Source organism: Rattus norvegicus, chromosome 19, assembly GCF_021556685.1.
Source record: "Rattus norvegicus strain SHRSP/BbbUtx chromosome 19, alternate assembly SHRSP_T2T, whole genome shotgun sequence".
In the NCBI taxonomy this organism is placed as follows: domain Eukaryota; kingdom Metazoa; phylum Chordata; class Mammalia; order Rodentia; family Muridae; genus Rattus; species Rattus norvegicus.
The window spans coordinates 49,165,490-49,188,453 of record NC_141552.1 but is presented as its reverse complement, the minus strand read 5'-3'; the positions used below and the strand labels follow the sequence as shown (position 1 = coordinate 49,188,453).

At 47.4% G+C, this 22,964-nt stretch overlaps 1 protein-coding gene across 3 annotated transcripts; it reads right to left on the bottom strand.

The window, feature by feature from the left end:
• Positions 1 to 4,269: 4,269 nt before the first annotated feature.
• Positions 4,270 to 21,634, bottom strand: Pla2g15 (phospholipase A2, group XV). Of its 3 annotated transcripts, none has more exons than XR_015643421.1 (6): positions 21,401 to 21,634; positions 17,122 to 17,278; positions 9,425 to 9,543; positions 9,092 to 9,190; positions 8,237 to 8,687; positions 4,270 to 7,149 (listed from the first exon to the last, which is right to left on the bottom strand). XR_015643421.1 is itself a non-coding variant. In XM_087594881.1 (6 exons), the coding sequence occupies exons 1-6, from the start codon at positions 21,525 to 21,527 to the stop codon at positions 6,053 to 6,055; spliced, it is 711 nt and encodes a 236-aa protein (XP_087451007.1). In that variant the 5' UTR covers positions 21,528 to 21,634; the 3' UTR covers positions 4,270 to 6,052. The 3 variants fall into 3 exon arrangements, 2 of the variants coding, with proteins under 2 accessions (XP_087451007.1, NP_001004277.1); XM_087594881.1 differs by having other exon boundaries at positions 4,270 to 6,161; positions 8,463 to 8,562; NM_001004277.2 differs by having other exon boundaries at positions 4,270 to 6,161; positions 8,463 to 8,687; positions 21,401 to 21,555.
• Positions 21,635 to 22,964: the final 1,330 nt, after the last annotated feature.

Here is a 22,964-nt window from a genome sequence, read left to right as displayed (position 1 = left end):
CTGAGTCCAACCTGCAGCACCTGCTACAAGCACACCATGCCCCACCCAAAACTACTTAAAATATTATGATTGGTTTTGTCTTGTGAAATTCTACAAAATGTGAACTTTTGTAACTTGATTGGGTGGTTCTACTAAATACAAAGTTCGTAATGTCAGAGTCATGTTAAAATAACAGGATTGTACACACCTGTAGGAATGTGTTAAAGTAGATTGAAATAGCTTCAAATCTCCCCTAAAGGGCCTGGAGAGATGGCTGACCAGGTAAGGGTGCCTCGGGAGGCATCTGCACTTACTCACATACACACCCACTTGAAAATAAAAACATCTTAAGAAACAAAAACCTCTCAAACAAGCAATGGAGGTTCTCTGAATGAGAGCCTAAGGCGCATATTTTACACATCAAAGCAGGGCTGGTCTCCAGCTTCTCCCAGCATTCCTCAGTCGTCCCCCCCCCTTCCCTACATAATCCAGCCATTTTGGTCTCTTGCTTTCTCCTTCTCTTCCTTCTCCTCCTCATCCTTTCCCCTCCTTTTCTCTTCCCCCTCCATCCTCCTCTCTCCCCAAGGTGACTTCCTTGGCCTCCTCCTTTGGTGACAATGAACTCTCCCACCCAAGAGCAGTTAGGCTTGAATTGGCTCATTTCACAGGCAGAGAAGTAACCTATCACTTACCTTTAATCCCAGCACTCTGGAGGCAGAGGCAGAGGGATTTCTGAGTTCAAGGCCAGCCTGGTCTACAGAGTGAGTTCCAGGACAGCCAGGGCTACAGAGAAACTCTATCTGGAAAAACCAAATAATTAAACCTCTCCTAAAACACTTTCCTTCCTTCCTCCTTCCTGATGAAAACAGGGACATGATCACTTCTAGGTCTGGTTGAAGAGATTTTTATTGTAAGTATGAGGGAGAGTGCAGACTGAACATGGCCAACAGAATAGACCTGGTCGTGAGAGGTGAGGGGGCGGTGAGGAAGCAGCAAAGGAGAGAGAGGGAAGAGAAGAGAGGAGACACGGACCAAGGGCCAAGAGAAGAACCAAAGAGAGCACGTAGCCAAAGTGGCAGAGAGTACACAGGAAAGAGAAGCTGGTGGAAGGGGAGCAAGTTCAGAGGCTGGAAAGGTCTGGGAGCTGGTGAGACCGTTGCTTTGGAGCTTAACCTATAGACCTAGGATGCAGTCCTTCAGGACCCCTTGTTGGTGCTGCCCTTGTTGGATTCTCTTCTTAGAACCTTTGAAGAGTCCCTGATGCAGCACAAAAGCGCCCTGGGTTCAGGCTGCAGCTCCAAAGAAGGAGTGTGGTAGAGTCTAAAGACAGGGATTCAGTAGGTCTTCTGAGGATGAGGGAGGGTTCCCAGCACAAGCCTGAGGCCAGACTGATTCCACGAAAGAGGAAGGGTAGGGGTGTAAGGAGTGAGGAGCAGGATATGGGACCGCCAATACTTCTTTGATGTAAACTCCCTACCCCACCTGAAAACCCTGTTGCCTAGAGATCCACAGACCATGAGTCAGGCAGTGACTGTTAGCACTGGGAAAGGGAAACTGCGTAGGGACTGCAGGTTGGGCAGCAGCTGGGTGCCCCTACATCCTTACACACCTGCTGGAAACATAAGTGAGCCCACATACATTTAGGTCAGCTGAGCCTGACCCTTCACTTCTGGAAATGAGTCCCTCCAACATCTCCCTCCATTCAGTGAGAGCCACCCACTGGTCCTTGCTATAGCTATTTAGAGACATCTGGCTTCCATCTAGACCTCTGGCTTTGCTGTCTCACATCCACATAGAGAAGCTGCTCTGCTGAAAGCCCATGATGTACAAGACACTGGATCAGATGCTTTCCAACATGTTGTTCTATGGGCGCACCCTGCAGGATATACTTACTTATCCTCATTGGTCAGATAAGGAAGCTGAGGCTCAGGGAAGTCAAAAGGCCACCCATGCAAAGGGGCTGACACTGGCAGAATGCCTTCTCTGCAGCTATGAAACTGAGGTACCCATAGGGCTCAAAAAGAGTTGGAATGGGGGAGGGGGATGCAGAGAGATGGCTCAGCAGCTAAGGGCACTGCCTGCTCTACCCAAGGACCTGTGTTTGATTCCCAGCACCCATAACTCCTGTAACTGGTAACTGTAACTCTTGTTCTGGGTGATCTGATACCCTCATGCAAACATAAATTGTGAAAAACACCAATGACATAAAAAAATTTAAAAAAATGATTTGGGGGGGAGGGCCACAATGGGGGGAGGATGGGGAGGGGAACACCCATAAAGAAGAGGAGGGAGAGGGGTTAGGGGGATGTTTTCCCAGAAACCGGGAAAGGGAATAACATTCGAAATGTAAATAAGAAATACTCAAGTTAATAAAAAAAAAAAAAAAAGATTTGGAATGAATGAATAGCTGCCTACAAGGTCATTATGAACAATGGCATGGGTGGGTAGTGTTGACAGTAGGTAGGCAGTGTCCTGGGTAGGCCCAGCAAGTGAGACTCTTCATATTATCCTTTCACTTGGGCCGGTGCCACAACTGGGCTTGAGTGTCCACACCTCATTCCTCTTGACCATCTCTTCCTTCTATGCATTCATTACACTTGGTTCAGTGAGTCTTAGATCGCCCCCTAGTGGCCCCTGGAGTATAGCAACACGTGGAGTCTAGTCTGGCCAACTCAATGGAAACTGGTATTGAACCAATCCCTTTGCGTGCTTCCCTATTCCAGACAACTCTCCAACTCTCTTTCCATCTCTATTTGCTCCCATGTCTTAGTCATCATCTCTATTCCTCCCTCTCTAAGCTAGTCTCTCTCTCTCTCTCTCTCTCTCTCTCTCTCTCTCTCTCTCTCTCTCTCTCTTCCTCCCTCCCTCCCTCCCTCCCTCCCTCCCACCCTCCCTCCCTCCTGCTAGAATCCTTGAGAATAGGAAAGCTCACAGAGACTGTGAACCTCTATGTCTTCCACTCCTGGGTTTACAGGGCAGATAACAGTTTCCCAGTATTGGAAGCAGAGGCCTTCTGGTAAAGCCGTAGCAGGTCGCTGTCTGATCTCTTTGTATGGCTTCCTATTCAGACTCAGAAGATACACAGATAAGATGCTGAATCTAGAAAAGGTGACCTCCTAAGATGAACTTTAAATTCAAAATATAGAGGGCAAAAAGGCCTTGTGCACGCAGTTAAGCAACCAGAGAAGCCAGGACAGTTATACACACAGCTTCCCTCTTCACTGGATTGAGGGGCCAGATGATAGAGTTCTGCAACTTGGTGATCTTTTGCTCTATGATGAGATAGGCTCAGCCCATATCTCCCAGAATATACTTATCCTAGACCCTTTCCCCCTAAATCTTGAACATTGCTTTTAGACCATAAAACCCATTATCATGAGTGATGTCACTTGTGCTTCCCAACTGCCCAAGTGACTTCTGCATTATCTTAGGGCCAGGCCTCCCACAAACATATTTACCTCAGTCATTCTCCCTTATACTGAGCATTATGTCTAAGTCAATAAGAAACTATGTTGGGCTGGAGAGATGGCTCAGTGGTTAAGAGCACTGACTACTCTTCTGGAGGTCCTGAATTCAAATTCCAGCAACCACATGGTGGCTTACAACTATCTGTAATGGAATCTGATGCCCTCTTCTGGTGTGTCTGAAGACAGCTACAGTGTACTTACATATAATAAGTAAATAAATCTTCAAAAAAAAGAAAAGAAATTATGCTATGGATGAAGCCATTGTACTTTGCAAAGAGCTTCAATATAAACATGTCTTAAATTGTTGTGCACTTGCAACTGAGTTGTCATCTGAATATTTTTCCCCAAAATTATGCTGTGCCGAAATATGGCTAAAGTAAAATTATTTGGTCCAGACTCTAAAAGTTCTGGTCTAGCACCCGCAACCATGAAATCAGACTGAGCCAAGTTTCACTCTCTCCTCGCCTGACAGGCTTTTCTTGCCTGCTATGAAGCCTGCAGGGGAATCAGCACCACACCAAAGGATACTGACACCGGAAGCTGAGGGGGGAAGAGCCCAGGGAATCCAGCCAGGGCCATTTGCAGGCTTATCCTCCATCTCCACCTTCAGCTTGGGGGCAAGAGCACAACTCTGAGAGATACAATTCTGGGTCTGTTTCTGAGTCTTACTGGAGAAATCGATTCCAGAGAACAGGACAGAAGTTCAGGCAGAGGGATAATGTTGAGTAAGGCCTCAGTAAAGTTACAGACCAAGCACCCACCTCTATGGCATCTTCATACATCACAGTTCCCTCCTCTCATGCTCAGAGCAGGACAAGTCACCTTACAGCATCCAGAATACTTTTATTGCCAAAATCGAGGTACAGCTTGCTCAGGACCCAGAGTGGGGGTCCCACCACTCAGGTGAGGGACAGATGATAGGAATGTGCTTAACAAGGTAAGTCCAGCGCCAGAAACGGTATGGGAAGGCAGTGTGGTCCAGCCTCCAAGTGGTTTTGAGACCCTGACCTAAAAGCTGATCCAAGCTTATAGTCAGGTCCACTGTCCCTAAGGCAGGCCGAGATTCCCCATCCCTGCTGTCACAGAGACTATGTGGCATCCCTGGGACAAACAAACAAAAGCCCCTAGCTGGGACTCTAAGTTCCTAGCTCTCTTGGGGGCCCTTTCAAATCTCTGGACTGTTTCCCCGCAAACCAAAACCCATTCAGCTGGTAGCAAGTGTTGGGCAGGGACTCTACCACCTCTCAACCCTGTGACAGCCCAAGTAGATGGTAGAAAGGCCCCAGAGCAGGGCGCACCATGGTGGTGGAATTCTCAAGAAGGTGGCTCATGGGAAGCTCTAAGCAAGCATGGTTATTCCCTTGAGCTCGTTTTCTTCCTAGGACCTTAAGAGAAGGCATGACATTAGGCCCCGCCCCTCTTAAACTACAGTCCCAGAACCAACAGAACCAGCTTCAGTACTGGAACCTGCATCACGGGCAGGGAGATCAGGAATCCTAGGACATGGCCCCCAGAATTGAGAGGTCCTCTGCTGTCCAGTCCAGAGCTAGGATGCCACTAAATGAGAGGTAGGAACGGACTGTAAATAACCCAACCCGAAGGAATCAGGGAGACACGACCAACTGCCCTGCCTGCAGGGGGTTTACCTGACTGCCTCCAGAAGACCCCACACTCAGAATGCCTACCAGTGAGGTCACAGGGAAGCCAGCAGCTCTAGCCACCTACGGCCAGTGCAGTAGGCAACCTGAGGCCAGTATGGGGGAAGGTCACCCGAGGATCTCTGTGGAACCTTCTATGACAGGACGTCAGCTCAGTAACTAACATCCCTCACTCACAGGAAGGCTAGGGCCCAGTGAGCTAGAGTAGAAAGACCAGAGAAGATAAGAGGATTGCATGGCCCAAGTTAGGGACAAACAATCCAGCCTCCAGAGCCAGCGTGAGGTCACAATTCAGCATCAGTAGCAGCATTCTTTCCATCAAATGTCCTCTGAGTCCACACTCACTTCTTCTTCCTTCTTCATTGCCATTCTACATAAGAAGGTTGAGAAATAGCATTTCCCCTGAGGCAGATGCCTCCTAAGACTTAGGACCTTGGATGACGGTCACAAACTTTGCCAGGTTTGCAGACCATGAAAGAGTCAGAGAGGCCAAGAGAAGCTCCGTGGTCCAGCCATGCAGCAGCCTTGCCTGGCACAGGAAATCAAGGTTCTTCTAGAAGCACACGTTTCAGATAAGCCAAGGTAGTGGCATTGGCCAGCATCTCAATGTGTTCGCTCCCTGGCAGCTCCTGCAATGACACTTTGTGCTCTTGGCGGCTCTGCCAGGCTTGGCACTGCAGGACACTCTCCAAGTTCACTGTGCCGTCACCATCCCCAAAGCAGATTTTTGGGTCACGATCAGGAAAGTTCTCGTAGTAGAAAGAGTTTGGTGTGGGAACACCGGTCCCGTACAGGCAGTGCAGCTCTACACCAGGCGGTACCAGGGCTTCCACCAGCCCTTGTGTGTCCTGCCTCATGAACCAGCCGTCTTCAAAGCCGATGTCTTGGAAGAACCGGTGATAGTCCCGGAGTGTGTAGTTAGCTGTGGGTGTGTACACAAACACCTTTTCATGTGACCACGTGTGGTTGTACGGCAGTAGCCAGCTGGTGGAGACTGCAGATCGCTGCTGTTCCCGGATCTTCAGTGGCCCAATGACAGGGATACGGTTGTTGTCTCCTGGAAGGACAAAGCTCTATCAGCTCAGGAAGGAGGTTCACCAGCCCAGCCCACGGCTCAGTGAATACTCCATAACCTTAGACTGTTAGTTATCAGCATATCCCCACCCACATACCACGGGCTTTTCTCTTTCCGTCTTTCTGTATGTGGAAAACACACATCCTTATGTGTTTCCTTATCAGAGGTCCAGAGAGCACTCCATCCTCCCTCCTCAAGCTCTTTATTAGGGTTGCTCATCTGAGAAGGACACCCTCTGCTAAGTGTTTATCACACCTGTGGGCACAAGTTTTGTCTTTGGTGAAGCTGCAAGTCAACAGGCCAGCTGTTTTGGTTTTTTGCTGTTTGTTTCGGTTTTATTGCCTTGAACAATATATGTGCCTTTCTTGGGCCCAGGAGGCCAGACCTGCTTGCTGGAAGCAAGAGGGTGGGGAGCTACAGTTGGAGTCAGCTCTTGCCATTACCCAGTGAGATTTCAGGGGCTGAGGCGACTTAGACACGGATTCAAGTATTATCACTGCCCACTATCCAACCCCATCTCAAAGCAGAGAGGCATTGTTGGCTGACCCCGGGGCCTCAGCTTCGCCTGCCACCACTAGAATCCGTAGGGAAAAGGAAACTCCTAGGAGAGCATGGATTTCCATCTCTTCCACCCCTGGATTTCCAGAGCTGAAAGCCGTTTCCTACACCTGATGGAAGCTTTGAGACCGGCCACGCCTGAATCCTTATCACGTTTCCCCGTCCATTCTGAAGGTGCCCGCCCTCATCTCTCCCCGTAAGCCCAGGAATGGCAGAGCCTATGGCTGTGACGAATCCTCCCGGTATCTAAGCATCTGAGCCACTGAGCCATGACGTTATTGTCCTCTCAATTCAGGACTGCTGGGACAGATTATGAGCCTGATCATGACAATCAGATGAGCAAGTGTGTCAGGCAGTACCAGTGATGGCAGAAAGACAGTCTAGGGATTCTTTTTTTTTTTTTTTTCCGGAGCTGGGGACCGAACCCAGGGCCTTGCGCTTCCTAGGCAAGCGCTCTATAACTGAGCTAAATCCCCAGCCCCCCAGTCTAGGGATTCTTGAGATGGTCCCGGTTCACAGTCTCCAAGTAAGGGATCCCCGGGGACCCCTCAGTCATGGTGGAGGGGGCTGGGCAGCTTCTTTCCGCACCAAGAGGCCCTGCCTCATGGCTACAGATGGTGGGTGCTATAGTCACAAAAACACAAGTCAGTTGGAGAGGGCCCAAGAGAGGATTGATTTTTCCAACTACCAAGCAGACAGACCCAGCTAGATCACCACCTACTGCCTCCCTGAACAGCCCACAGAGGCAGGGGAAACTCACAAACGGGATACAGTAGCCTTCCTCTGTGAGGCAAGGTGGGGGTTGAGAAGAGACCCCAAAGAACTATGGGTCAAATCAAGTTCTGCCAGTCGGGTGTATAGCACTGTGTGTTTGTTTGTGTGTATGTACACATAAGCAATGAGCAATTTATGTCACTCCGTGTACAAGATTACAACAGATTACACGAATTACAAGGGCTATCAACTAGAGAGGAGAAACCAGGGGTAGTATTAGATTCTTTTTATTGCCTCTGTGTGTGTGTGTGTGTGTGTGTGTGTGTGTGTGTGTGTGTGTGTGCGTGCTTGTGTCCCCTCATATGAGTGCTACAGTGTGCATGTGGAGGTCAGAAGACAACTTGTGAATGCTGGTTCTTTCCTCCTATCGTGTAGGTTCTGGGGATTGAAATCAGATCCTCAGACTTGGCAACAACCTTGACCTGCTGACCCAGCTCACCAGTCACAGCGTTAGATTTTCTTTGGAGAGAAAAAAATAGATATTTGGTTTTCTTTTTAACAAATTATTGTGTGTAGGGGTTGGGGATTTAGCTCAGTGGTAGAGCGCTTGTCTAGCAAGCGCAAGGCCCTGGGTTCGGTCCCCAGCTCCAAAAAAAAAAAAAAAAAAAGAAAAAAAACAAAAACAAAAACAAATTATTGTGTGTAGATGTTATGTATATGAGCACACACGTCATTGAGGCCAAAGGACAACTTTGTGAAGTTGGTTCTCTCCTTTCACCTTGTACTGGTTCTGGGGATTGAATTCAAACTCTTGGGCTTGCCCAGCAAGCTCCTTTACTATTGAGCATCTTATCTTATTGGGCCCCCAGAAATGGACATTTAAAATAGAAGACTTCTTTCTGTTAGTCCAGGGAGGAGTTATGAAGGATGCTGGCACAGTAATGAGTCCACAGAAGACATGAGAAAGCATTCCTGGGAACAGCTATTCATGAGGGGCCAGGGAGGTCTTACCTGAGGCCAGGACACGCAGGGTCTTGGCCACGCCCCCCCAGGGCGCACCCAGTGAGACGAAGGCTTGGATATACTTGTCCTTCCAGGCCTGTGGTTGCCGCTGCAGAAAGTAGAGCATGTACATGTTGCCCATGCTGTGGGCGACCAGCACCACGGGGCCCCCATACATCTGGTACATCTCCTCGATCATCTCTTGGAGGGCCAAGAAGTAAGGCCCGTTTTCATCTGCAGGCCAGAGCCAAGCAGGGGTCAGGCAGGAAGTGTCCTGGGACCTGAACCACTAACCAATCTACAGACCAGACCCAGGACTAGGGGGTGCAGAGAGGATTGGAAACTAAATAGAAGCAGACCAGTTCCCCCAAAGGTTCATAAAGAAAGGAAAAAGAGGCCCTTCCCCCACTGCCCTTCGACTTAGTCTCTACCTCTGCCAAGACTCAGAGGCCAGAAAACCCTAGAATGAATGACACGGACAGATAAGGCAAGACTCATCAGAACTGGTGACAGTGCCCACTGCACTGGAAGTCAGAGACTCAGAGAGAGCCCAAGGACTATTAGTGGCCAAGACTACCTTATTCCTGCCTCCCAATCCCTAGGTAATGGAACAGGGTGGGGGTAGGGTGGTTTCTTACTTGGGGCTCTGCGCCAATCATAGGGAGCACCACGGACATCTTCCCCCCGTGTGTAGCCCCAGCCCACAAGACTCTCCACCATAGTGTAGAAATAGGAACCTATGGACAGAATGCATAGAATTACATAAAATATAACCAGTGCTAGCTACCCACACCACACCCACAGAGACAATGACATCTGTCTCCCTGAAGTGGAAAAGGAATTGTGTCCACTAATCAAAGCTCACAGGCTACCCCTTCAAAGCAACATAGTACTCCCTATGTTCTAGGGGCCCACCAGAGCCTGGAGCCCCCAGTCATAAACCCTGGAGGCCCTGAGCAAGAGCTACATACCCACGTTCCTTTTGCTTGGGTCTAGGAATTCCAGAGAAAATGTTTCCCCAAAGCCAGGAACACGCACATCTACACCATCAGGAAACTGGGTAGTCCGAGATGTTCTGTTGTAAACCAGCCTGTCAGGAGAAGGCAGTAAGTTAGTAACTGAGGCTTAGTGTGTCTCAGTTCTGCCCTGTGACCCTAGCCATGCTCCAGTCTCACACCGGTTTGGTCTGAGGTCTAAAGGAGATAATAGTAATAACAAAGCAAGCTTGTAACACAGAGACCAATGCCAGATATGGACTTGGGAGGTAGGGTTGGGAAGATCAAGCAATCAGGGATATCCTCATTGACATATAAGTTTGAGACTAGCCTGGGCTATGAGAGACCCTGTCTCAAACAAACAAGCAAACAAAAAACCCAACAGTACAGAGGCTCAGAATAACAAAATTCCAATGAGAACTCCATGAAGGCTTACTCCAGAGACTTAATGGGGTGGGCATGGGGAGCCCCAAAGCAAACTCCCTTCTCCAGCTGTCCCCTCACCTAGAATGAGGGAGGGCCTTGGACTAGGCAGAAGAAAGTACCAGCTATTGCCATGCTGCCAACGCCATTCTCGATCCCAGGAGACTGCCTATTCTTGTTGGTGCCTTCCATCCCTCCTAACACACCACAGAACAAAGCAGACAGTGAAGAAAGCACACAGCAGACGTGGCCACCTCACCTGAGCACCTATGACTCCTATACAGATGGGTGGGAAAGAGGGTGGACAAGGTCCAGACAGAGGAATGATGGGAGCAGGTGGGGAGAGACAGGAGAAAATCTGCATTGTAGACCCTGGGCACTAGGCACTCCCCCAAGGCTTGCCATTCAAAGAGAAAGGGAATGGACCATACACATGACCTGCTCAGAACTCCAGGAAGAGATGACCTGCCAGCAGCCACAACATCCGGGGTATGGCCACCAATTCCTAAACGCAGTGATAGAGACTGCCCTCTTTGTAGCAGTCCTTTGTCGCTGTTCTGTTGCCGTGCAACACACTACCACAAACTTAGCAGCTCCTAACTCAAGATTTTATCATCGCAGAGCGTCTGTGCCTGCCATAAAAACCAGAACCAAACTCAGAGCAGTATACAGCTGCTCTAGTCTTCCTTCGGTCAGGCGTCTGCAAGGCCTGGAGAAGTAACAGGAAACACCAGAGGCAAATATGCCCAAGAAAAGCTGAATTTATTAGTGGTCCCGAATACTAACATCATTAAAGGTCAATTACCAAGAGGCCTGGAAAGAAGGCTCAGTGGTTAAGAGCACTGTTTTAGAGGACCTGGAGTTAAAGTCTCAGTACCATGTGGTGGTTCACACCATCTCTAACTCCAGTTCTAGAGGATTCTTCCACCTCTTTTGGCCTCCACAGGCACTGTATACACCTGGCACACAAGCATACAGGAAGGCAGAAAATCCATACCTATTAAATGGTGGTACATGCTTTTGATCCCAGCACTCAGGAGGCATAGACAGGTAGATCTCTGTGAGTTTAAGGCCAGCTTAGTCTACAGAACAAGTTCCAAGACACCCACGGCTACACAGACAAACCCTGTCTCAAAAAACAAACAAACAGAAGGCTGGAGAGATGGCTCAATGGTTAAGAGCACTGACTGTTCTTCCAGAGGTCCTGAGTTCAATTCCCAGCAACTACATGGTGGCTTGCAACCATCTGTAATGGGATCCGATGCCCTCTTCTGATGTGTCTGAAGACAGTTGCAGTGCATATATAATAAATAAATCTTAAAAACAAGCAAACAAACAAAACTCAGTCATAACCCCTAACATTGACCACACGATAGGGCCCAAGTCCACTCAGTAGATACCAGCAAAATGCAGAAAATGATTAAAGGCCAAGGCAGCTTTGTGCAAGATGAAAATCAAAACAGATCAGAGGAGCCAAAACAAAGGTTCTGTCAGCATCAGCCTGTGCCTCCACTGGCAGCACCTGAGGCCATGTGTCTCCACGACAGAAATAGAAATGTAGATCAACAGCCCAGGAATAGCTGCAGCCACACACCAAAGAGTCAACAAAGAGGGTGGCATACACAACGGGACAGACTGAGTGCCCAGAGGACCAGCTAGCAGGTCTCTGGGAAAAGCTTCTAATTGATTAAGTTCTAATCAGCTCAAACATTTGCCAGCACCAACTGTGTTCTTCAATTTGGCTTAGCTATTAAGAGAACTTGTTTGCTTTTGCAGAAGACCCAGGTTCAATACCCAGCACCCATATGGTGGCTCACAACCATATATAACTCCCAGTCCTAGGGGATCTGATATCCTCTCTGACTTTCATTGGCACCTAGCACACAAGATACACAAGCAAGCAAAATACTCATACACATAAAGTAGTAAAATAAATCTAGAAACAAAGAGAAACATAGTCTCTGCCTTTAGAGACTTCTGTCTGCAAGGGGAACCTTAGAATACCACACTCAGGAGGCAGGAGGCTCTCTCTCTGAGTCTGAGACCAGACTAGTCCACAGAACAAGTTCTAGGATGGCCAAAGAATCCTATCTTGGAAAAACAAAAACAAACAAGCAAACAAAAAAGAAAGAATACAATGTGAGTTTGAATTCTGATGCTGTGATTTAGCAGCTGAATGAAATGGCTGTAGCCAATATTTTTAAATTCTTTTGAGTTCCCATCTTTACTTATCAATAAAGTAAGTTTGTCATATTTTGCTTTGTTGTGGTTTTTTTTTTTAAAGATTTATTCATTTATTTTATATAAGTACACTGTAGCTGTCTTCAGACACACCAGAAGAGGACATTGGATCTCTTTACAGATGGTTGTGAGCCATGTGGTTGCTGGGAATTGAACTCAGGACCTCTGGAAGAGCACTCGGGTGCTCTTAACCGCTGAACCATCTCTCCAGCCCCTTTGTTGTGGTTTTAAGGCTCAAATTCAGAGCCTTACGTATGATGTGCAAGTAATTTATCACTGAGCCATACCCCCACTTCCTATAAATCATATTTAAGACAATGCCAGTTCCAGAGTGCCTCAATCATTTGGCAAATTCATTACAATGCAGACCTTAAGAGTATTCTAGTACAGATCTAGAGCGTGTAAGCCATTCGTTCACGTGTGCTCTTGGGGCAGTCAAGAGACTCATACACATGAGAAGACAGAACTGATAAATCACACCCTTGATCCCAGCATTCAATCCCAGGATTGTCAATTCCAGCCTGGGCTACACAGGGAGTTGGAGTCCAGCTGAGCTACACAGTAAGACCCTGCCTCAAATTCCTTTTTAAAAATGTAATTGTTTGAGGCAGTGGTGGTACACTCCCTTAGTTCCAACACCCAGGAGGCAGAAGCAGGAGGATCTCTGTGAATTCTAGGACAGCCAAAGCTATACAGAGAAATCCTTTCTCTAAAAAGAGAGTGAGAGAAAGAGAAAGAGTAAGTTCTGGTAAAATAAACTTTTTGCTTTGCTTAGTTTTAAGACAGGGTCTTACTGGAGTGGGTGTGACCTTGTTGGAGGAAGTGTCTCACTGTGTACGTGGGCTTTAAGACCCTCATATTAGCTACTTGGAAGCCAGTCTTCTGCTAGCTGCCTTTGGAACAAGAGGTGGAATTCTTAGGTCCTCCAGCCCCATGTTTGCTCGGACGCTGCTGTGCTCCTGTCTTGATAATGGACTGAACCTCAGAGCCTGTAAGCCAGCTCCAATTAATTGTCCTTATAAGAGTTGCCTTGGGGGGCTGGAGAGATGGCTTGGTGGTTAAGAGCACTGACTGCTCTTTCAGAGGCCCTTAGTTCAATTCCCAGCACCCACATGGTGGCTCACAACCATCTGTAATGGGATCTGATGCCCTCTTCTGGTGTGTCTGAAGAGTTGCCTTGGTTATGGTGTCTCTTCACAGCAATTGAAACCCTAACTAAGACACTGATCAAGTGATGAGCATAAGGGACTACTGAATGCTGATGTCTATTATCAACACCCCCCAAGGCTCAGGAAAGATCACAGAGGAGGGAGGATGTAAGATGAGGGAGAAGTGCTGTGAGATGCTGTCTTCACACGGTCATTGCACGCATGAACTCATGGCAATTAGAGCCAGCTGCATAGGATCACCCCAAGGAGATCATTCCAGCGAGCAGAGCTAAAGGAGACATGTATCATAATAAGTGAGCAAGAGAAGAAAGAGGGGACAGAGAATTGGCTCAGTGGACAAAGCTGACAAACCTCAAGACCTGAGTTCAGTTCCTAGGAACAACATGGTGGAGGTAGACAATGAATGCCTCAGGCTGTTCCGTGACCTATACAATCGTGTTACAGCATGTGCATTCACCTCTAAATAAAATGTCATTTTCTGAAATTAATTTTTCTAAAAGGAGAGAACATGGGCTGGAGAGACTGCTCATCTCATCGTTAAGAGCACTGGCTGCTCTTCCAAAGGACGCAGGTTTGATTCCCAGTACTCATGTGTCCGATCATAATAAATGGTAAGTAACTATAGTTCCAGGGGATCCAAGATCCCCCTGGTCTTTGCAGCACCAGGCACTGCATTGCAGCAAAAACACACATACACATAAAATAAATTAATAAAATAGTTCTAAAGGAAAAGAAGATCACCAGCACTGGTTGCTCTTGCAGAGCACCCTGGTTCAGTCTCTAGTGCCCATACATGGCAGCTAACAATCATCTGTAACTCCAGTTTCAAGGGATCCTACACCTCCTTCTGGTTTTCTTGGGCAATGCATGCATGTTGTACATAGACATATATAAAGGCAAAACACCCATACATATAAAATAAAAAGAAACAAACTTGAAGAAGACGATGACAAAGAAGAAGAAGAGGAGGAGGAGGAGGAAGAGGAGGAAGAAGAAGAAAGAGGAGGAACAGGAGGAGGAGGAAGAGGAGGAGGAGGAGGAGGAGGAGGAAGAAGAAGAAGAAGAAGAAGAAGAAGAAGAAGAAGAAGAAGAAGAAGAAGAAGAAGAAGAAGAAGAAGAAGAAGAAGAAGAAAGGGGAGGAACAGGAGGAGGAGGAGGAAGAAAGAGGAGAACAGGAGGAGGAGGAGGAGGAAAGAGGAGGAGGAAGAAAGAGGAGAACAGGAAGAGGGGGAGGAGGAGAACATGAAGGAGGGAAATGAATGTCTTTTGGAGGAGCTGTATATGATCAAGATCCAGTGTATAAGCTGGGTGTAGTAGAGCAGGCCTTTAGGCCCAGCACTTGGGAAGTAGACGTGAGGGCATCTCTGTGAGTTGGCTACCCTGATCTCACAGTAAGTTCCAGAACAACACAACCGGGGATATGTAGTGAGACTCTGCTTTGAAAAAACAAAAACAAACAAGAAGATATATTGTTAGGGGGCTGGGGATTTAGCTCAGTGGTAGAGCGCTTACCTAGGAAGCGCAAGGCCCTGGGTTCGGTCCCCAGCTCCGAAAAAAAGAACCAAAAAAAAAAAAAAAAAAAAAAAAAAGAAGATATATTGTAAAGTAATTCCAGTCCTGTAGGATCTGACGCCCTCTTCTGGCTTCTGTGGGCACTATACACATAAGGTGCACAGACATACATGCAGCCTCAACACCCAGAAACATAAAAGGAAAAATTTCTTGCACAGTATGTAATTAAATTCCCAGCATCAGTATGGTAGCTCATGATCATAACTATAACTTCAGTTCCAGTAGATTGATGCCTTCTGCCCTCGGCAGGCAGGCATCCAATACACACACACACACACACACACACACACACACACACACACACACACACACAGGCAACATATCATATACATATCCTTTAATCTCAGCACTCAGAAGGTAGAAGCAGGCAGATCTCTATGAGTCTGAGGCCAGCCTGGTCTACACAGTGAGTTCTAGGACAGCCAGGGCTACACAGAGCAAACCTGTCTCTGAAACAAAAAACAAACAAACAAAAAAAAATCAGCAAGACCACTAAAACCTCTGTCATCCAACTGAAATGTTTACTTCACAGCCCACGTGTCGTTATCCTCTGAACACCACTGACTTGCTTGCGTGTAAAGGGAACCAATTCATCTGTCTATGCTTGTTTTGGGTCTTGGGACAGGATCTTGCTCCTTAAGTCTGGTTGGTACCCATTCTGTAACCCAAGCTGGCCTGAAATTTGTGACAACCCTCCTGCCCCAGCCTCTCTGCTGAATGCTGGGATTATAGACAAACCATCATACTCACCTTGTTTCTAGTTTACAAACATATTTATGTTAGTAATTGATGAGGTTTGGGTTGATTATATCCTGACATGGAAATCAAGACGGCTCAGCAGGTAAAGATACCACGTCTGAGAACCTGTAGGACCCACACTGTGGAAGGAGAGAACTGATCTCTACAAATTGTCCTCTAACTTCCACACCCACACCCCTATGCACTGCATACATACATACGTACATACAGACATACATATATACACACATACACACACACATACATACATGTTTTTTAAGAGTGAGATGACCAGGGCTGGAGAGATGGCTCAGCAGTTAAGAGCACTGACTGCTCTTCCAGAGGACATGAGTTCAATTCCCAGCAACCACATGGTGGCTCACAACCATCTGTAATGAGATCTGGTGCCCTCTTCTGGCCTGCAGTCACATATGCAGGCAGAATGCTGTACATTAAATAAATAAATCTTTAAAAAAAAAAAAAAAAGAGATGACCAGCAAAGTAAGAATGGAATTTTTGATCACCATACTCTGCTGGCAATACTAATTACTTTTTAACAGAAAAAAAAATCTCCTATATTGAGTTGGGTAAAATCTAGTTCCTTGCCAATGAAATTTAGTAAGGGTGAGGACCAGCAAAGGCCAGTTTTTTGGCTTTGTTTTGATTTTGGGGGGGGGGGGGGGGTTAATATTTTATTTTATGTGTATGAGTGTTTATGTGTGCAGTGCCCAAAGAAGCCAAAAGAGGACAGACAATGGATCCCCTAGGACTGAAGTTACAAACAGTTGTGAACTACCTTGTGGATGCCAAGAACTAACCTTCTAGTGCGATGGTTCTCAATCTGGGCGGCAAACCACTTTAGGGTTGCATATCTGATATCCTACATAATAGATATTTACAATGACTCATAACAGTAGCAAAATTACAGCAATGAAGTAGCAATGAAATAATTTTGTGGTTGAGAGGTCACCATCACATGAGGAACTATATTAAAGGGCCACACCGTTAGAGGTTGGGACCACACTGCTCTAGGGGTCTCTGTAAGAGCAGCCTCTGCTCTATCACTGAGTCAGTTCAAGAGCAAGGTTTTAAAGAGTGAATGGGAGATTTATCAGTCAAGGCCATAAAATGAGACCCCCTGTGCCTGCACGTTAATGTGTAAAAATGTGGACATACGGCGGAAGGAACAAGCAGCCGAAGAGGTAGGCTTAGCCAGGACCCAGGCTGGAAGAGGAGAAGCCAAGAAGAGGGGATAGGCAACAACAACAACAACAACAAACAAAAACAAAAAAACCAACCCTGAGTCTAGGACCTGATAGTTGAAGAAGATGAACAGCAAGAAGAAAAAGAAATTCATGCTTCTGAGAGTGGACAGCCAGTGCTGACCAAACCAGACCAGATCAAGGGCTTAGAGCTTAGAAGAGAGAGGTCATTTTCCCATCGACTGAGGAATGGGGACAAGTACTTGGAAGGCCTCTCTAGGCCCCTTGGATGAGTGATCGATCCCTCATCTTGGGCCCCAGCCCTCACCTGATATTGTCAATCCAGCAGTCAATGATAACTGGCAGGAGCAGTTCAAGATTCAGCCAGAGTGTGAAGTAACTGTCCGTCCTCTTGGAGCACAGGTAGTGTACAACCTTTGGCTTATCCAGCTTTGCTTCCAACTGGTTACCCAAATCACCAGGCACTGCAGAAGAAAAAGACAGGCATGGCCTCAGGCTCTGACAGGCCGGTGACCCTCCCAAGCCTCTTGCAGTCTGTAAAAGAATCAACCAGAGTGGCGAACACCATGACACGTCTTTGCAATCCCACAATGCCAGGATTGGGAAAACAAGAAAAGGTTTACACCCTGCCCCCATATATAGAAAAGTGGATGCTACCCTTGGGGCATGGTGGTAGATACCTGTGAATCCAGTATTTAGGAGGCTGAGGCAGAAGGCTCAAGTTAGTGCTTTCAAAACAAACAAAAACAAGAGCCCTGCATTAATGAGAAAGAAGCGGCCAGCAAATACCCCATGGGGGCAGACTTGGGGGGAGGGTCAGTAACGTTATGGGACAAAAATAACTTTCCAGGATCTCCAAAGGAACTTCCTCATAGGCCATTTAGAAGGGAATGAAAAAAACCAAAGTCAGTTCCCCAAGAGAGGCTGTGAATCCTCGAGACCTCAGCTACTGAAGGAAGCCATCAGGTTAATGGATCCAGATCACACTCTAACTGGGAGGTATTCTGAGGCTCATGGGAGTTTTTCAGAAATTCTAAAATTTGGCCAATGCTACAGCCTTGACACTAGATGTATAGCACCCTACAGGCTTGTTAAAAAGAAAAGGTCTTCTCCACCCGCAAGCAGTGGGACACAAGATAGAGCGGTAAGCCAAAAATTAAATCTAGGGGCAGTATTTTTTTTTTCTTTTTCTTTTTTTTTGGAGCTGGGGACCGAACCCAGGGCCTTGCTCTCTACCACGGAGCTGAATCCCCAACCCCTAGGGGCAGTATTCTTATATTTTGTTTGTTTTTATCTGAGACGGGGTCTTGCTGACATCAAAAGCTTGCTTTTCCTGCTTCCAACTTGCCTAATGCTGGAATTACAGGCTTGTCGGAAGGAGGCCATGATAAACGACAAAAGAGAGAACCTTATATTAGTACCAGCAGGCCTACCAAGGCCTGTAGGCCTTGCTAAAGGCCAGGAAGTTCCAAAGGAAACTGAAAGCCTTAACATGGTTGAGAGGTGTGTTGCACATGGCTGATCTGCAATTACATGCCACACCAGCCACGGGGCAGGGTGTGTGACCAAGTTCCTAGCATGACTAGATACCACCCTTGTCAATCTCTTTGGGCCACACAAACCCTAGGGCCTTGGTAACACCCAAGGTCACACCCATCCCTTCAACTTCCAGCATTTAAAGACCGCTAACCTTACAGGCCACCACCTACCTCCTACCCGCTATATTCTGAACACTTTACAAGGACAACCTCCCTTCTCCCCCCCCCCCCACCTTTTTTTTTCCTAGAAAGGTTTCTCTGTGTAGCCCTGGCTGTCCTAGAACTCAGATCTGCCTACCTCTACCTCCTGAGTGCTAGTATCAAGGGTGTGTGCTACCAACGCCTGAGGAGAAAACCCTTTTTAAGATTCACAGTCACTATAAAGAGCCCCTTGACTTTTCCCACCAGTGTCTTTGAACCCAGCGCAGCACATGTCCTTGCCTGGGCAGTTATCCCAATGTCTTCAGAGTGTTGTGGGAAGACACAGGCCTTCCACTCCCTTCATGATGTGGGTGCCGAAGGGGGAAATTCCCACCATGGGAGCCTCTACATGACACCTCTGTGAACTGGGCACGTGGACTGGTCAATGTCTCCATGCACTGAAGGGGAACTGGGTAAAGGAGGAAGCCACCAAATACCCCTTTGCCCTGCCTGGCTGTGTGGCCTCTAAAATTAGCAATGACCCCTTCCTGAGATACTTGGTGCCAGACCCAAAACTTTTACTTCAAATATCCCTGGGAAGAGTCATCTTTAACTTCGAATACATTGTAAAATTATGTGTACTTAGTCTGTTAATGCATGTAGGGAGAAGATGAGAGCACAGCACAGCACACATGCAGAGGCTGGAGGACAACTTGCCAGAACTGGAATCGTCAGGGGCTAGAACCCAGGTCTTCAGGCTTGGTGGCAATCCCCTTCCCCTACTAAACCTTCTTGCAGGCCCTCTTTGTACACAGAACAGATAAAAAGATTGAGGCTGAGAGAGATAAACCGTTCGTCTAAGGTCCCACCTCCTGCTCCAAGATCAATTTTCTGCTACCTCTTCCACTAAGTCAGGACCCACACTTTGTGCCTAGAAACAACTCTCTCTGGTTTAAGTTAGTGGCCGAAGCCCCAGTCCTTGAAAAGGTGCGCAAGTGGGGGTTGGGGATTTAGCTCAGCGATAGAGCATTTGCTTAGCAAGCGCAAGGCCCTGGGTTCGGTCCCCAGCTCCGGGGAAAAAAAAAAAAAGAAAAGGTGGGCAAGAATGCAGGTGCTCAGACCCTTTCGGAGTCTCAGGCTTCTCTGCTATGATTTAAGATAACCAAAATCTGGACAGACTAATGAATGCAGTTGGCGCCAATCCATCCAGGCAAAAATATGTTGCAAACAAGCCAGGTGTGGTGGTGTACTCCCCTTCAGACCCAGTGCTGGGAGTGGGGGTGGGGGAGCCAGACAGATCTCTGAGTTCAAGGCCAGCCTGATCTACAAGTCTACAAAGAGAGGACAAGGCTACAGAGTAAGACCCTGCCTCAAATAAATAAATAAATAAATAAATAAATAAATAAATAAATAAATAATTAGCAAACATGTATGTGGTCAGAGAATGCACACATCCCAATGCCAAGGTCTTTATCCTCAGAACTCCATGTGCTTACACGTGACTTCACCCTGGTCCCCAGGGTAAAGTCCAGATGACCCAGTAAGTCACGAGCTTCACACCACCCATACCTCCCGCCTTCCCATTCCAACCAGCCTGGAGCCATCTTCTAACCAACTACTTCCTGTGTATTCCAGAAAGGCTTTCCTGGAGCCTACTCACTCAGGCTGACTTATCCAAAGTAGTCATCATTTCTGAGAGCCACGGTTACTACACTCCAGGAAGCTTGGGAAAGGCCAGGTCAACTGTGTACAAATCTCAAAGTGAACCTAGGTTCAGAATCCCCCATACCCTTCTCTGACCTGGAATGCCTAATTTTTGTTTGTTTGTTTTTCAAGAGAGGGTTTCTCAGCCAGGCATGGTGGCATACACCTTTGATCGTAGTACTTGAGAGGCAGAGGCTGGTGGGTATCTGAGCTCAAGTCCAGTCTGGTTTACAGAGAGAATTCCAGAACAGCCAGGGCTACCTGAAGAAACCATCTTCAAAAGACAAAACCAAAAACAAAACAAAAATTAAAAAAAAAAACAAAAAACAGAAAGCACAGGAATTTATGCTCCAGCAGAGTGAGTATATGGTGTATGTTTCTTATGTTTCAGCACCTCTCTGTGTTCAGGAGTCCTGGCTGGCCACTGAAACACCAGTTCAAAATGACAGCCATTGGCAGAATGAGGCATCTAAGACTCCTAGAGATTTTAGCCTGGCGGATTACCGTATGGAAACATTGTTATTTCTGCTCAGCCAAGTCTGAGACCAAAGAGCAAGCGTGCAGGGAATGTCAACCTGGATGGAGTAGTTAGGTCTGGTAGAGGAGAGTGGGGGCATGCTCTCTGACTCCTTTAACGCCGGTTCAGGACTGTTGTCCCAACCCTTTCCTCTGTCTTTCCTTCCCTTAACCATCCTGTTTCCCTTAACCAACCATCGAAAGTCAATGCCATCCAATCCATAAGCTGAGAGCAAAGAGAAATGAATTTGGGGGCCAGCATGGATAAAACTTGCTACCACTCATTCCCTCCCTGTGAAATACAGAGGGTAGGAGGGCAATGCCTTCTAGGTAGACTAAGACCAATTCTGAGACTACCTAGGAACCCGCTGAGGTAGGGTTGAATTGCCTCAGTCTTTCCAGCAAAGAAATGGGGGCATGGCGAGGCAAGGTTTGGAGCCGATGCAGTTAGGGGGAGTGGAAAACCGGGCAGTATCTCTTTACCTTGCTCTCTTGTTTTAGAGGGTGCCAGACCACACCCATGCCCAGTATGGCGGGAGGTGGGCTAACAGAACTGACCCAGGTTAGGAACCAAATGCTCTGTTTCGTGCTTAAAGCAGATGCACAACAGAGTAGTCGGCCCAGCAGACCCTGGCTGCACTGGATCCTGCAGGATTCACCCACCACCCCGCCGCACAAGAGTCTCACCCAGCACCACCGGGGGGTGACGTTGGGCCGGGAGCGCTAGGTCTGCCAGCATCATTAGTAGAAGAAAAGGGAACAGGAGGCCACTCCGGAGCTGGATCTCGCGACAAATGCAGAGATGGCGATCCATGGCATGAGACTGTGGCCGCAGGTCCAAGACGTTGCTTTGCTTAAGGATCGTGCCTAGGCCGGGGCCGCAGTGTCGCGCTTTACCCCGCCGCTCGCAGCTAAGGATCCGCCTTTTGCTAAGGCTCTACCAATTGTAACTCTCCGCTACGAACGTCCCTCCCACCGAAGCTCACCACCCGCCCATGCCCACCTCCGGGACTGTGCTGCGCGCCGAACGCATCGATCGACCGATGTGAGTTGCCTATCTTCCCTCTGTCGTCCTGCTGTAGCTAAACAGCCTCATCTCACCGTGTACCCAAACATAGTACAACTCTCAAAGTCAACACTCAAGTAGTTCTCATTCCTAATTCCTAGCCTTCTCACACTAGAAGAACCGAAAACTTGTCCATCATTTGCTGTGGCTGAACAACCTCTCTCTAAACAAGAAAAGAGGAAGTTAGTCCTAGATCGTTGTTTTGGAACTGGGTGACCAGCAGTTGTTCAGGACCTTTATACAGCCTTTACATTGACATCCCCAGGGGGCATGTAGGTTTGGCCGCCTATGCTCAGGAAAATTTTACTGTCTGCCTTGCCAGTAGAAATGCAGGTAGGACCCAAGAAACAGGTCTGGGAGAAGAAGCTAGATCAGCCTGTTCCAAAAGGTCTGTCACCCTATTTATAAGTGCGGCACGTGAGTAGAGTCGGAAGTGGTGTGAATCCGAAAGTCTGAACCATTTATTTGTAAGATTCCCCTGCAAAGAACAGGGCTCAAGAGCTCATGTTGGCACTTTAGCCCCTGTCCTTGCAAGCCTGGGGACTCAGGAAGGGCATAAGACTGGAGCCAGGAACTGTGGCCCAGGCAGACTAGGCAAAAGGCTCACACTAATAATATGCCAACACTAGGAGAGAGCTGACCAGTGCTTCTGAGAAATAACCCTCCACATAACTTCCTTCTGAAAGCCAAGTGTACTCTTGGGACACTTGGTCCCAAGACTTTTGTCCCACCTTTCACCTCTTCTTCCCTCTTCTTGGTAAACAGCTGACCCATGTTAATGCCAGTAATTCTTAGTTTTTGTTGCAAAATAGGAAGTTATTTATTAATTAAATTTTGTTTTGTTTTTTGGAGACAGGATTTCTCTCTGTAGTTCTGGGTATCCTGTTACTCACCAAGCTGGCTCAAACTTACAGAGATCTACCTGCCTCTGCCTCCCAGTGCTGGAACTAAAGGTGTGCCACCACCTCATGGCTTAGGAATTTTTTAAACGATTTTACTTTATGTGTATGAGTATTTCTGCCCACTTGTATGCATCAGAAAAGAACTTCAGTTTACTGGAATAGAGTTACAGGCAGTTGTGAGGCACCATATGGGTACTGGGAATCAAACTGTAGTCCTCTGGAAGAGCAACAAGTACTCATAGATACTGAGCCATCTCTCTAGCACCAGAAAACAGGATATTTT